The sequence below is a fragment of the Odontesthes bonariensis genome, chromosome 22, assembly GCF_027942865.1.
Source record: "Odontesthes bonariensis isolate fOdoBon6 chromosome 22, fOdoBon6.hap1, whole genome shotgun sequence".
In the NCBI taxonomy this organism is placed as follows: Eukaryota; Metazoa; Chordata; class Actinopteri; order Atheriniformes; family Atherinopsidae; genus Odontesthes; species Odontesthes bonariensis.
Window position 1 is genome coordinate 17,925,123 of NC_134527.1, and position 16,659 is coordinate 17,941,781.

A 16,659-nucleotide genomic window follows, 5' to 3' on the forward strand; every position below is an offset into this window, starting at 1 on the left:
TCAGTCATTCAAACCAGTGACCTTGTTTCAGTCAGTTTCATTCATGTGATTTGTTACAACCATCAATTTATCATTTTAACACTTCCCATGCACTTCTTATAAAGATTTTTTTTGTCAGTAGCATGTTATCTTTAGGCTGAATAGAACAACAACATGACAGTGTGTGGACTGTGGACTGTGGACTACGTATTTCTGTGGAAGAATTTAGAAACTCCAAAGTATCCAGGGATAACTTTTAATCTGATTTGTTATTTAATGCTCGAATATTGGTAGCAGATCACACAATCACATTTCATAGTCAGTGCAAAATAATGTTCTCTACTATCCTTCTTTTTACTCTATAGTTGGTCCTAGTTTACCCTTGTAAGTTCAGTTTGCCCTTTAGCTGCCAACTAATTTCCCTGGAAAAGTGATGAGCAGGAGTATGCCTCCTACCGATATGTTTGCCCGTTTTGGAAAGCAAATGTTTCCTGCAACTGTGTTCTAGATTTAAATGTCTCGAAACACTGCAACTGAGAGTTCATCTGAAAAGTCTGAAAAATGATTTCACGGGAAACACATCAATTAAACTCCCGCAGTATTACTTACTGTGTACCTTTGTTTCATGCTCACACCTCCACAGCGTCATCCTGATACAGATTACACCACAACTCAAGAGAAATTCCCCATCAGTTTTGAGTTTAATCAGCAGCGTGTCCCCACAATGTGACTCTTTAGGCCTTAGAACATAAATTACACAAAGTCGAAGGGGCACTCCAACTTTAATAAGGGTACATTAAGACATTACACATTTAATGAGGTTAAGTAAAGACATTGAAGAACATTCTGCGCTGCAGAAAGAACTCTCACTTGTTTCCCTATTCTGTCCATTTTCTGATACAAACACCGTACCTATTAAACTGGTTTTCTTTTCACATATCATGATAAATTTGTGCCCTTTAAACTGCATTATTTTGTTTTATACAATGTTGCAATAATTGCTTTGGTTCTGAGGTTGTTTGAGCACTATTTCAGTCTTTCCTACTGTTACCACATTTAAAAAACTCAAAACCTGTGCTAGAAGAAAACCTTTTTCTCAGCTAATCCAAAATACAACTCTGCTTTTGACAGGAGATGGTGCATAGAAGTTTGTATTCAACTAGAGTTCTCAATGGATGCAGATAAAAGGTCTCTGAATAAGGCAACAGCAACAGTACTGACAGCTATAATCCTACAAGAGGATGACAGCGCAGTGTGTCCTCCAGCTGCTTGCTCAGAAATCAGATGAGTCTTCGCTCTGAATTTTGTCTTTGGCATCTTGTGGTTTTTGATGGATTGTGTATAAAAGAGACATACTCCAGACCATGCTGGTCCTCAATATCTGCTCCCACAACTCTGTCCCAGAAGTCTTTCTTGATCAAAATTTGACTATGATTGATCATGTCCTTCAATGCACCATTGAACCATTATTTAAGATGATGGCATCAAATATGTGGCGCACATTTCCAGCTGGGGAAACTTTAAGTTTTACAACATTAGCATGGGTATCTGCCTGTTTCTAGTAAACACCACACGTAGGTTGTTAAATGGTCCAAGTCTTATTTGGTGATTCATTTTTCACCCCCAGTGATTTAATTACCATGATGTACCATCTATTATGAATTTATCTCATCTAACAATTCACATTATTCACCCAGATTTAATTTGGCAGTAAATAAATTTTGCTCTATGTAGGCTTTGTTGTAATATATTTACAGTTGACTGGAATATTATTATTTTACTGAAACCTATGTATACGCTGTTTTAGATTTACGGAGTATTTCACAGTAGAGTTTTAGTGGATTTAGATGGATTTAAAAGAAACAATGGAATAACAATCTTGTGATATTAGGGATTATTAAAAACAGTTGAGCATCCATTTGCACAAATAAGTCATATTGCTTCAAGAGGCACAAACAAAGACCTAGACAGCGAAAGAATAAACACACAGACTATCACACTATAGTTCAGATCAAAGTAACACCTGCAGGTCCCCTGCTGAGTTTGGGTCATGTGTCTGAAAGGTCAGTGAAGCAGGAGAACGGTAATTATTGGATAAAAAGACAGCTAATCAATGAGCCAACGTTTGATGAGCACTTACACCAGATGCTTGTGGTCAGTTGACTTTGGCAAGTTTGACAAGTTGACAAGTTTACCTCCTTGTAATTGAAATAAATACCCCTTCGTTCTAATATAAGAACGCATGTCCTGTTTTTCTACTCTCTTTTATCAAAACTGATCATGATTGACTACAGCGAGGTTATTTCTCAACTTAAACCTACAAGTTAATGTTATTTTTACTGGCCTGAGGCTATTTTTCTCTCCCAGACATACATATATTCAAATTAATTATTTATCCCTTGATTGTAAATGTTTATGCATTTAGCAGATGCTTTTATACTAGATAAAATCACAGATTGTCCCTTCCGTAGATGTTGGAGATCATAATAGAGTTAAAAGGAGGGTGGATATCTTAGGTAATTATTTGGATCCGGCAGCAAATGCTCGTCTTTATGTGTAAACAGATCATTTTGATTTGCAAGTGGCTTAATTTGTGCGGCATGTCTGATAGATTATGGTAAAGTCAAAGACATATTGGACCAGGTATGACTTTGTATGGTTAATCATTATCAGTTCAAGCTTGGTCAGGGCTCTTTGGGGTAATATCATACTGTATACTTTTCTGCGGCATTTTTTAATGTGCAGAGTTAGTGTTGATGTTATGAAGGTTGTGTTAATGATAACATAGAAGGTGACTATATCATCTACCACTCCTCCTGCCTCCTCATTTGTCAAGCTTAAAACAGTAAATACTCCTGAACCTCTCATAAGCGTTCACTCCCTGCGTGAAGTTCTGCTGTAGCTGGTGCTTCACAACAACAAAGGGCAAGTTGTGAGAATGTCGATGACATCAGGCAAAGAGTTTTGACAAAACTGCAGAATTTCACACGCGTTTTTTTTTTTCTTGAGACATATTTAATCATCATGATAAAGACAGATGTTTAAAAAAAACTGGGAACAACACGAGGACATTGACATTTTATTTGCTAAGCTGTTAAAAAGCTTCTCATTTAATTGGTCAAGCTCATCTGACATTAAATACTTAAGGCACAGTGAGGTCATGTACTCTACAACTGCCAATATCACCCAAAGAAATGTGGCTCAAACACGGAGGGTAGATGTTGTGTTTTTCACCAGAAGGGTCACATGTGGATTTAATGGCTGCAGTGTGTGTTGGCTGGTCAGACAAAATTGTGAATATGAAATTGAACTAACAGAATCAGTATTCCAGTATTTGCTGGCAGTGTGAAAAAAACACCACATTTGCTTGAATGTGGAGCATAATTTTGGGCACAGCCCCCGGATGGGCTGGGATACTGCTTAAAAGGCTGAGCCTCCTGCTGCTGCTTTTCCTGCAACAGATTTCTCTGATCCTTTTGTGTCTCCCGTATGTGTGTGTAGTTTGCTTGTTTGAGAGTAAAATATAAATGGGTTTGTGTCATTACCCACATTCCAAAAGTTACCTCATCCTCCTTAATGACATTGTGAGAATGTAAAAAAACCCACTAGAAAAGAGGTTGGGTTTTTTTGTCACATTGGGTTGGGCCAGGATGGTCCACTCTTTGCTGTGTAAATATTACTCAGCCTGTGGTTGGGTTTGTCTGCAGCAAACAACAGGCCACCAGGGAGGACATATGGAAAGTGTAGCTGTGGCTTAAAACAGAGGAGAGGAATATCCATTGCATTGCGGTTCTGCATTACAGAGAAACTACACTGAGCCCTTTCTTCTTATTTCGGAAAGATATAAATAAGGCACACATTAGTAAAGTCGGTTTCTCACATGCACATAATTCATTCATGTCATCTCCTGTTTCCCTGGAATCGATACAATGTGCATGATGAAAAGACTTGCTAGATCAAAAACGGCTCTTTTAAACTGGAGATACTGAAGCAAAGCAGATTCTCTCAGTGACAACCACATCAAATGAGTTCTCTCACTCCTCCACTTCGGAGCATGCCTGTCTCATCTTTATAGCCCCCTTTAAAGCACTTCATTTGGGGCCTCAGGTAGAGTTTCCACTTCCTGGTTGTCACAGTTATGGCTCATTAAAGGGGAAACTGACTCCCTCTCAGATCCTGTTAATGTGCACAAGTCCTCAGTGCTGAAGTTGTCACACATGTACATCTTGCCTGCATTAGCAGATAGAGGTCAGTCTAATGACTGTCAGATGCTGCTCTGAGTAACGAGTTGTTAATAAAGTTGAAAGTCTCCTGACTCTTTAGAAATACATTCAAAGTATTGATAGCTAAATGGAGGGAGGTTATCAGTCACAAATACTAAACTTTATGGAAATATTTTATCAGTCTGATAGGATAAACCTATGCAAGTACTTCAATATAATTTCATCTGTGTCTGATACAGTACAGTTAGTGCAGTTTCTCACTAAAAGTTAAGGAAAGAAAATGCAGGGCTTATATTTGATCATCTGATAAAAGTTTTTGATTGTTTGTTGTTAAATAGTGGAAACTGTTGCTAAGTAACTGGAACTGTCTGTAGAGAAATTGAGTTTGGTTGTGGAAGACTGGAATCTGTGAAATTTTGGGCAGTATTTCAAGGTTATTTATAAGATAAACTGTTTTTAAGAAGCCCTGCTGTTTTAGTCAATTACATTGTGCGAGAATAGGAATGAATAATTCTGCACCTGTAGAGTTTATTCGGCTGAATAGGCCTGCCATGGACCCAGGATGAAAAAAATTAATAACATTCTTTAAAAAGAAATAACACCAATGTGTCAAATATTTTTACGGTCCAAAATTGTGTGCCGATAATTATCAAGGTCTTTGGCAGGTAAATAACCACATCAAAGCTCCATTGTAAAAAAAAAAGAAAAAGAATATTAATATTTTCTACTCACACTTTTAAACTTTCCAACACCGCAAACAATCGGATCCCAACGCTCTGATAAATATTTGAAAACACAGGGTGACCTTCCAGTGTTTGGCACTATCAGTATCATCTTTGATCATGTCACTAACTGTGAGGTTGTTGTGAGTTGGACTCTATTTAAAGCAGAGGGCGGTACAGGTGATGTATCACTGTGGACAGAGCTGAGGTGGAGAGATGAGATCCTCCATAATGTTGCCACCTTGCCACATCTATAACTAGCCTACTCATCGAGAAGCATCCCTAGAGACCTATACACATCATGACAATGTGAAAACTCTTTGCAAACATGTCAGTTTTTAAGCACATCTTTTCCATGATATATGAGAACTGAATGCTGCTGAGCTCAGGAGTGCTGCTATAATACTGGAACGGCTGGATAAGCTGTTCAATCTTTGTGAACCCTGTCATTCACCTTTTACAGAGGACACGTGTAAATGAAACGATTGCGGTGGGATCTTGAGCTCGCCGTTATTGTAACATTAAACCGAGTACATACATCAAAGTCAACCGTTAAATAATTTCATTCAAACGACAGAGCAGAGCTGACGAATTTTGTTCTTTATTCTCCACAGGGAGCCATTTATTTACCTGGAAACAAAGTTGCAGAGCATCCAACCAGTGGCGACGAAGGGGGGAAATTTCTTTTCGAGGTCATTCCAGGTAAGAGTGAAGCACCTTAATTAATGTGGTCTTTACTGAGGGGAGAATGATGATAGCAACGTGCACAGGGCGGCAGGAGAAGAAAAAATATGAGGTAGAATATCCCTTTGGGGGGAAAAAAGGAGCAATTTTGTCAATGATTGATTTGTTTCCAGTTGGTTTGCATGAATTTTTTTTCCTCTAGGATACCCATTAGACCTACAGTCCTCCTGTTTTTACAAAAGAACATGACTCTCATACTGTGAGTGTGCAGTGTCTGATCGTGGGTTTATTTTCTGGCAGTAACTAAAAAGATAACAAGATACTTGAAGTGTGACAAACAGATGTTTAAAACACTCGTGCAAACTGGGGAAACAGATACAGCTGCCGGTGGCAGAGCGCAGAGTCCATCTAAAGCCCAACAGAAAAAAACAGGGTATGTGCAACAACCCTTCTGCATAGGTATCAGTCTTTTTCCCTAGTGTATAACCAAATGAGTGTCTATAGAGAGGAGACCAAAATACAAGTACCATGACCTCTTCTCAGGTGATTTGTGACCAGTTCCCCTGTGACACAGGCACAAAAGTTTATTCTAACATATGTAAGTAAAATGTTAATTAACGACTGCTTAGGCTGAGATTTGTGCAACTGACCAGAATTGACAGTCCTGGTGTGTTTCAGGTTTGGCTTTCAATGGTGTTTTTTGTTCTTGGTTGCTTATGGTATTTCTAGTTATCTAACGGCTTCCACATCAGATGCTCCCTGCAGAGGTAATTTCATGGACCGGTTGCTACTTTTCAGTGTTCACTCTGAAATGCAATTTATGTTAGTTATCCCATATATACTCTGTCTTTTGTATTGATTAAGAGTTTTAAGCAAAGTTGTGCTTTGCTCATTTGTGTTAAGGTCGTAAATTCCACTGTTAGGAATGCGGCCTGAAACTGGATCCCCCCCTTTCCTCTCTTTTGAGAGCTGTTGTACACACCCACTTCTGAATAAAAATTGAGGAGGCCTGGAGCAGCTTCAGAGTGATCAGGAAGAAGCTGTGAAAAGCTGTCTCCTCATCAGCTCTCCTCATGAGTTGAAAATCCTAAACGTCTCTCTCTCTTCTTTATGAATTTGTAGGTATTTGAACCTGACAGTCAGCTTTTGATTAAAATATCTCTACCGTTTACAGAGTATAAAAGGAACAATATAACAGTTTAATTTAAACTCAATTCTCATTTTGACTCATCAGCAGTGGAACCAAAAAAAAATATAGTGTTTTGAAATTCCATTTACTTTCAATGCAGGTGTGAGAGGCTTCTTGAGAAATAATTGTATGTGTTCTTGGTAATTCCCTTGTCAGTTTCTGTGTGGTTTCTCTTGCACCACAACATGATAAAAGTGCAAATGAAATGAAAACACTTAACGGCTTTGCACAAAAGAAAAAAAGCTGTGAAAACATCTGTCCAAGAATCAAAAAGGGAAGTTTAGGATATAAAACTTTGTGTTTTCACTTCTCTTTACTAATTCTGTCCAACTGAAAATTTTCATGTGCTGAAAATCTCATGCTGCTGACTGAACCGCTGCGGGTGCATTCTGATAGTTGTCTGCAAAAAAAAAGATAAAAGATACTTCTTTAAGTAAAAATAGCTATTTTCGTAAGAAGAGGTGCTGCGTGTGAGCAGGAGTTGCTAATAGCCAAAATATATAGTAGTTTTTTTTCCTCTAGCCCTTTCATGCATAGAGGTCACTACAGTGTACAACTGTTTAAAAGTGTTTTTTCTCTATATATGCCTGCAATTTTGGGCACTGCTGCATATAGTCCACTCTAGTGGAAGCTATTGCATCATCCCATACAAAAAAATCCCATTGGCTGGTCATTGCAATGGGAAAAAGTAGTCAGTGAAATCAAGATGGCCGACAGACAGGGAGAAAGACAAAACACCTCAGCTATTTCGGCTTCTACCTTCTACAAAAAGATACCAGTGCAGGTAAAAAAAATATAATTACATCAAGTAACATCTAAGGTGACATATTATGTAAATATTTTCCAAGTTTTGATTTTATATTTGGAGGAAATACAGATTAATCATCTGTCCACTCAATTGTACATCATGCATCACTAGCTATGTTTCAACTTGAATGCAATGTCAATTACTACCAACTTTGTTCTTGAAAATAATTAATATCCTATAATGTTTTGGCTGTAAATGAACTTTATAATGTAATTTGAGGTTTTTCTATACATCCTTATATTTTGTAGAGCTCAAAAAGACAGGCATGCAGGGTAATAGAGGAGTTTCCAGACTCAAGTGAGGAAGACTGTGCTTCTGGTAGCAGTGATGAGGAATGGCTGCCAGTACAGACAGGTGCAAGCAGAGAAGTAGGATCAAGCAGTGATAGTGAAGGTGAGGAGTCTGGAAATGTTGCTGAGGGAGTTGAGGCTGAGGAAGGAGATGAAGCTGATGAAGGAGATGAGGCTGTTGAACCTGAGGGAGCACCACCTCCCAGAGCTCAGGGGAAAAAAGCAAAAGAAAAGAGTGTCAGAAATGTCTGGAAAGCTAAGGATAACCAGTTTGAGGGAGACCTGCCTCCTTTCTTAGGAGAGAGCAAGATGAATGTTGAGGGAGCAGATCCAATAGATTTCTTCATGCATCTTTTCACTCAGGATATGATCGATGACATTGTATACAATACAAACCTGTACGCTGTCCAGAAAGGAAAAGACAAGCTGGCATTGACCTCAGAAGAGTTCAAAACATTTCTTGGAATTAATATGGTAATGTCATATGTCAGATATCCTAGATCCAGAATGTACTGGTCATCAGAGACAGGACTTCGTCTTGAACTGATAGTCAATGCAATGCCAGTGAACAGATTCGAGCAAATTCTCAGTTACATGCACTTTGTTGACAACTACTCACTGGACCCTGAAAATGCTGACAGGTTTGTCAAAATCAGACCAGTCTTGGATGCACTCAAGGAAACCTTCCGCTCAGCACTTGATCCAGAAGAATTTCAGTCGGTCGATGAGATGATGATTCCCTACAAGGGACGCCTGTCTATCAAACAATATGTCCCCAAAAAACCCAAGCCCTGGGGAATTAAAGTGTGGGTGCGAGCAGGATCCTCTGGGTACATGTACAACTTTGAACCCTATCAAGGTTCAGCTGGGGGACGAGGTGAGATCAGTCAGCTGGGAATGGCTGGAGATGTAGTCATGCGCCTTTGTGAAGACATTCAAGACAAGAATCACAAGGTGTTTTTTGACAATTTCTTTTGCACCATTCCCCTCCTTCAGGCACTGGAACACCAAGGGATCTATAGCACTGGCACATGTAGAAGCAACAGGCTCCATGGAGCACAAGAAAAGCTGAAAAGAGAAAAGCAAATCAAGCAAGAAGGGAGAGGATCTGTCTCTGTCGTGACCAATGCGCGAAACATCACTGTCACACGCTGGTTGGATAGTTCAGTGATTCACATGGCCTCTTCCTGCACCGGCCTGTCCCCAACAGATGTGGCACAGAGATGGAGCAAGAAAGAGAAGCAAATGCTCAACATCCAAAGGCCATTTTCCGTGAAGCTGTACAATCAGCATATGGGTGGAGTAGATCTCATGGATCAATGTGTTGCCATGTATCCCCACCGACGCAGAAACAAACGGTGGTACATCAGAGTGTTCTTTCACTTCCTTGATGTCACAACTGTGAATGCCTGGCTCCTTTATAGAATGTCTGGAAATGAAGCGAAAGATCTGCTGCACTTCAAGGCGTCAATAGCTCGTGCTCTCATCAATTCAGGATCCGTGAAGATACACACCAGAGGCAGACCCAGTGCCACTCCACCACCGGCAAAACGGAGAGCAGTGTCTAAGGCCACCCCTGAGATCCGGTATGCCCCTGGAAACCACTGGCCCCAGCTCAAGGAAGCAAAAAACGCCAGCAGATACCAAGATGCTGCGTGCACACGAAGAACCAAGTACATCTGCATGCAGTGTCTTGTAGCTTTGTGCCCCGGATGCTTTGGCAACTACCATAGAAAATAGTCTCAGAAATGAGCAACAAGCATGATTTGACAGGAAATAGATACTATGAGAGAATATGCTCAGTTCAGAGACTTAACAGTTCAGAGACTTGACAAGAATACAGTATGATAAACACCAGTTACAGTCAAGATTCTGAATTTGTACAGTTCAGAGACTGTTACTTGTGTCACACTATCCTCCTCAGTTCAGAGAGAATATGTCTTTATTTCATAACCTTGTTTTACATCCCTAAAGATAAATAAAAACGCCTAGTGAAAAAAAAGTTTTATGTTTATGTTAACTTTTACGTTTATCAATAGAGCTCAAATAGAGAGGCCTACAGAGTAGTGGAGTAACCACCATTCCAACAGAATACCATATTACAACTGTATAACTAAATTACAACTATACCTATATAACTACCATGTTATTACATTGATATTTTTTTACAGTACAAAATGCATGAAGTACACTTGAGTGGACAGATAAATATTTCTTTATAGAATAAAGATAGAATTTTTTTTTTTTTCAAACCTTGTTTTACATCCCTAAGGATGTATAAAAACACTTAGTGAAAAAATCCTGACTGAGTTTATCATAATTCATGCATGAGAGGGCTAGACATGATGTGTGGTATATTTACACTCAAACTTCCATAGAAAATGTTGCAGTAATTAAGTGACTGAAGCTTTGTGATATAACACATCAGAGGTGTCAGTTGTCACTGTTTAAATCTTGTTACACAGTGTGTTTGTTTCAGCACTGAAATGAGTTACAGGCAACGAGGCAAAGTTTCAGATATATTGAGTATGTTTCAGAGTTTTACAATGATATCAGTGAAACATTTTAAGGGTCACTTTATTGTATTTTTGCTGGTCTCCTCCTGTCCTGTGGGTTAGGGTCAGGGTTGGACTCTGAGAAACAGGATCCCTTATGGCTTGTACTGTGCAATGTTAGTTTTTTGCTGCGTAAAGCATATTGCAAGGGGGCACGAAATTCCCTCATGGTCTATGCGAAACATTGCAGGACAAGCCACTGTCATCACTGTATGTCGGAATAACCTGAATCATACACCACTTATCTGAAATGTATCAAGACCTCAGGAGGAAAGAGTTATATTGGGAAAAGGTTCCCATCCTAGTTGACATTTCATCATAAGTATGTAACTATTTGCTCCCCTATTTCTTTGATTTCTTATATGAAATGAGATCAATAATTTCGTATAGATAAGTACTGCTTTTTTATATGTATAGTCCAAAAAAAGAAGTCCACACAGCCAACCTGGGACCAGATGCATAAATGATTTTTGCTTATTTTTTATAATTTTTCCCAATAGTCTTTAGAGTGATGGTGGGTGAAAATATAAATAAGTTTGTCACATAGGCTTCTACAGGGCTGTTTAGAAGACATTAGAAAACAGCCCATGCATAATGATCCATCTGTACACCCACCTGATTGAGCAAGATTGTTGACTGTACAGGCTGTGCATTCATCCACCAAAGATAAAACAGAAGTTGTCAGTCCTCCGCTACGTCCCTGACGGAAAATATGACCATTTCCGTTTAACATCTGCAGGCATGAGCGTAATTTGCACGGGGGTTACGGGCGTCATGACCCCCTCAAAAATCAGATCCAGCTAATATAACCCCCCCAATATCATCAAATCAAATCATCAAAAAATATCATAAAATTCTGAATGAATAACTTTTGTTTGTTTTCTTTATTCATTCATTTCATTTCAAGATAGTATCATGTTTTAAATAATCTGTAATGTAACCCCCCCCCCCAAACCGACTACTTGGTATTACCCAACCCAATTTCTCTACCGAAAGTTTGTTTATGCGCAGCCGCTGGACCTGGTGAGTGGTGCCAGAGGGTGCCAGGGATCACTGTGTGGAACCAATGTCACTGAACTGTATCTTAAGTTGCTGTTTGCTCCAAAACAGTCACACTTTTTTGGGGTTTGTTGTGCTAAGAGGTGGATTAACGAGAGTTAAATTGATGGGAAAGGGCTGTGACGGCTGCTCAGAAAGTTCACAAAGCTAGCGCGAAAATCTTGAATGTTGTCTTGCACATACCAAGACGTTCACCTCATGTGTTCCTTATATGTGATCCTGCAAGGCGAAACCAGTCGCTTTGGTAAAATTTACAAAACTAAGTTATTGTGCTCACATGAACGGCCATAAACTAAGCTTTCCAACGATATGTATATTGAGGCTATTGCTATCGCTAAGATAACTGCATCCAAAGTTGGCATGGTTCTCCTGTCACGATAATGCTAGAAGAGAAGAAAATCACCTTTTTAAGCGGCGTTGACAACTGGAATAACTGCTAATGTGTTAAATCTTCACCGGGCTTAACAGTCAAAACATATGTTTTTCCGTGAAATTTGTTCAACCCGCCCAGTTTTCCAGTCGTTTCAGTAATATATTGTGGTCAACTGTTTCAAATGCAGCACTGAGATCTAGTAGAACTAAGACTGACATTTTTCCACCGTCTGTATTCAGACATATGTTGTTAAACTCTTTGTCAGAGCAGTCTCAGTGCTGTGGTTCTGTCTAAAAGTTGACTGGAAGGTGTCATAGCAGTTGTTTTGTTTTAAAAAGTAATTAAGTGGTTGAAAAACCGCTTTTTCAATGATCTTACTTAAAAATGGGAGATTTGAGATAGGCCTGTAGTTGTTCATTTGTGTCTTGTCAAGATTGTCCTTTTTCAGCAGGGGTTTGATTACAGCTGTTTTTAGTGGCTCTGGAAACACACCCGACATTAAAGACAAGTTCACCATCAGTAACAGGTCTGACTCCTTTAATAATATTATTATTAATTTATAGCAATCTTAATGTGATAGTAAGTGGGCAATATGTGAAATCAGTTCCGAATAAAGGTGCAAGCTGCACTCCAGTGTGCCAACCTGTACTGTGTGATGTATCGAGAGTTGCATTGTGCATAATACATTTGCTGCATGTAGGTGCCAATACAGTGATGAAATTGATTAATCTTTAAGTTCTTGTCATCTGCCAATGTTGGCTAGTGCTTAAACACTGAATTTAACTACTGTGTCGTTATGGCATAAATAGTGAAGTGAACTGCTGCATTTACGTTAAGTAGCCTAAATCAGTAAAAGTATCACAATGTATTTCTAACACAGGAATGGCAAATTAGCGAGCAAGAAAATGATTAAATAAATAAATAAATATGCTGCGAGTTTAACCCCCCCAATGGTAGACCCAAAGTTACGCCCTTGTCTGCAGGATTGTTTTCTCTGAACTTACTGAGCCAATCACTTGATGTTTTTTTTTTGTTTGTTTTTTTCATGATTCCAGAGCTGAAATCACCAAATAAAACTGATTTCCTTTTTCTCTGCTTCACAGAAACTTGTCTCAGTTTTATACATGGTAAAACTTCATTTTTATTGTTGCTTTCATTATCGTGCCTATTCAGCTACGGAGCCAACAATGTATTGTTATGTAAATGACAAATTAGGGTAGTGTCTGCATCCATTCATGATTAGAAATGGGCATGGAAATTGGGTTTGCCTATGTGCGTATAGTTTCACAATGATTGAGATTCATGAAAGAGAACCATATGCCCACGCAGCTTTATAAATGTAACTAATGGAATGTGTGTTCACATTCCAGCTTTTGTGCATACAGACGGTTTTATGCATCTGGCCCCTGTTCTGACACATACAGTACCAGCCAAAAGTCTGGACAGAACCACTCATTCAAAATTATTTGGTTGGTGTGTCCAAGCTTTAGGAGGTGCTGGAGACTACATAAAACACCCATGACCTTTTTAACAATGGTTGTGGTTGGGCCAGGTTAATATTTTTGGATTTTGTGCCGATAGCGCCACTAAAACAATGCCATTCGAAAGTCAGACAGCAGGCTTGTTGTGGTGACTGACAAAAGTTCACAAAGGGGGTGGTGGACAAGTGACAAGTTTTTTTTGTTTTTTTTATTCTCTTAAAGTTTCATTTTTAGTCCCTGTTTTTTTAGGTTTAGGCAATAAAATTACTCATCTAGGTTTGGGAAAAGATTGTAGCTTGACCAACCCAATAATGACAATAACAGTTTTGCATGTAACTTCTCTGACCTATTTATAAAAGCAGTCATGATTCTTACTAAAACCCAGTAACAATGACAGTAAAAAGGAGAAACCTGTTACTTTCCTGGGTACAAACAGGTTTTAAGATAAGCCACCACCACAGGATGCAATGGTCTAGCTTAGCATAAACACTGGAAAGAAAGCTTTCCTCTATTGGGTTTAACCCCTTTACTCTATAAAAAAAAGGCTAAGCAAAGCAAACCATTAACATCTGTAAACATTTGACAGAATGAATAGTATCCTACTCATTAAGAGGAACTCTCAGCAATAAGCACATTTCTATGCAACTATCCATAAGGGTCTCAGTATGCTATTTGGGATTTCCCCCTTTCCTTCAGTATGCTATATAGTTTTGTTTTTTTTTCATTGTAAAAAGTCTGCAATGTTAGCCCAAACACCACTCCAGAGGCAGTTATTCTTTCCTACAGAAGGCACTGCAGCTGAACAGGCTGAAACTCCTGTTTGTAGCTCACGCAATGAGCCCATATATATGTAATGATGCTTTCCACATGTGTTGTTTAGCAAAACTTCCAACAAAGAATAAGCTTCTCCATCACGTTCTGTCATTTAATAACCGATCATAGCAGACTATAGGTCTTTCAGGATGAGAGCTTTGAAGGCACAAGTGTAAAACGGAGCATATCATACAGGAGACAGGTGCCATAGGAAACTACAGTAGAAAAAAAATGATGTGGCTAGCAAACCTAAGTAGACCCCAAAATAAATTCTTGAACCTGTACATGAGCCTAAAATTGGCACTTTAATACACTTCTATGTATCATTTGGTAATGCCAACACAAACTTTGCAAACAGGCCCTTACTTCAGTCCAGGGACTTTGGTTTCCACAGTAATTTCTCCTTCAAACTGTCAAAGTCTGAGCTGTTTGTGGCTGTGTAGATGCTGTCATGCTACTCACGCTCTCACACACACACACACAGACACACGTGGCATTAAATATGAAAATCTGTATGTTCATAATAAAGGTCTTTCAGTAAGGACTGAATGGACTTGAGGACAGCTTCAACATTTGTAAAACTACATCTAAACTATCCCTCTCTCCTCTGCATCATCCTCTATGCCCTCACACTGATGGAAAACAAGAACACGGCTTGTTATGAGGCAGCCAATAAAGAAGTCTTAGAGAAGCACAGAGAGCAAATGAAGGAAAAACACAACACATATATTCCACTCCTCTAAATGTGGCTCTGCAGTTAGAACACAACATACGCTGGCAGACGGGAAACGAAGGGGTGGGGGGACTGCAAGGGAAGCGGGTGGAAGTGAGAGTTGTACAGAGATGTCCGTTGTCTTGAAGGGGTGGTGATGAGGTTTAAACATGAGCTGGGTATCAACTGACTGCCAGGGGCTTGTGCAGCAGGAAAGCTGTTCTCAGATTAACAACCAACCGTGTCTTTTCGACTGCTGTGGAAAGTTTTGCTCAGTTGCTCTGTGCCTCGGAAAAACAGAAAAAGTTGCAAAAGATTTCACAGAAGATCTCCGCATCTTTTATTCACCTGTGCTGAGCACTCTCTGATGCCTCTTCTGTTCTGTTCTCAGCTCTCTTGTTTGAGTCTCTCCACATCTGGTTGATATGTGTTAAGCCTGCAGAAGTAAGGGAATGCACTCACCACACTTCAAACAATATTTAGACTAGAATCACGGTTGTGTCTTTGGGTATGGCAGAGAAACACAGACAGACACAACGGGGCTCTTGTTTTGCTCACCTAAACCAAGACTTTGTTTTTTTTTCCAGCAACATTGTTTCCCACCAGCCTGACATGTTACAACATGTGCATGCATGAGGGGCAGAGGAATAACATATGTGCATGGATCAAACTGTCAGAGATTCTGTTCTTAGTATGAAATATGCGCTTCTAAAATAATCTGAGCTTTACATTTTAAAATGGATCTATAGATTAGATTATGATGGATTTATAACTCTGTGTAGCCTCCTACAGGCTAGTACTTCTTGAGAGATTGTGGAAAAAGAGGCTTCCTGGGAGAATCCCTCATGGACGAAAAGCACTGTCAGAGTAAAAACTGGATATTTCTCTGTGTGCATATCTGGAATAGATATCAGCACGTCCTGTTCACTGTGGAGTTTTATCTGATGTTGAGCCCCCTAAGGTCTGCCCGAAATCGTCATTATGCAGCTGCATGAGCTCTGAACTTTAGAGTGAGCAAGTAGAACCTGCAAAAAGCTCATTCTGAATTCAGACCTAATGGCACTGGTCTTTGTTTCTTTTACCTGAGTTGAATAAATGTCTGTTGCTAAATGTCACTCCCTCCAACTGTGATTAATCATCCTGTTCCTATAAAACAAGAATCAACACAGGAAGCACTCCCCGCCGTGTTTTTGATGGAGAAACAGTGTGCATGTCTTTCCCCAAGCTCCAATAAACAAGGCTTTGACTCTGGTATGAGTTTCCCTCTTTGCCTCAGGCCCGGTCTTTGGCTCTGAATTTCTCTGTTTCTCTGGTTGGGGTAGCTGATCAGGTCATGGCAAAAGACCACTGCTGAATTATGGGAATGTTCCCAACTCATCCCTAGAGGTCACCAGGCCTTAATTCATGAGGCAACGCTGGGGTCATATTATTGTGGATGGCTTCGAGCTTAACTTCTGTTTGAAGGGAAAAAATGATAAAGTACACAATACACACTTCAAGAGCAGAACTTCCTCTTCTACCAGCATCAAATAGTTTATCTGGCTTTATCTTATATAAAACAATGTGATGTGCAGGCATTTTTCCATTTTTAATGCGAGTTATTCAGAAGTTAGGATGTAGGGGGACCCTTTCTAAATAAAGGGTTAGAGTGCCCCCATGTGGTTTTTTAAGATATAACAATATTTACAACTGTGATTAATAGGAGATCGTGAAGAACATGCTTTCTTTTAGTAATCTGTTTGCATGTATTGACACACAAGGAAGCAATGTC

The 16,659-nt window shown here is 39.4% G+C and overlaps 1 protein-coding gene across 1 annotated transcript in view; it reads left to right on the forward strand.

Moving 5' to 3' along the window:
• The window catches only part of arhgap24 (Rho GTPase activating protein 24), a 73,389-nt gene that overhangs the window by 20,056 nt on the left and 36,674 nt on the right, over nt 1–16,659 (forward strand). The window contains exon 3 of the mRNA XM_075456349.1: nt 5,539–5,626. Within this exon, the coding sequence (XP_075312464.1) occupies nt 5,539–5,626 (88 nt within the window). The remainder of the gene's footprint in view (nt 1–5,538; nt 5,627–16,659) is intronic.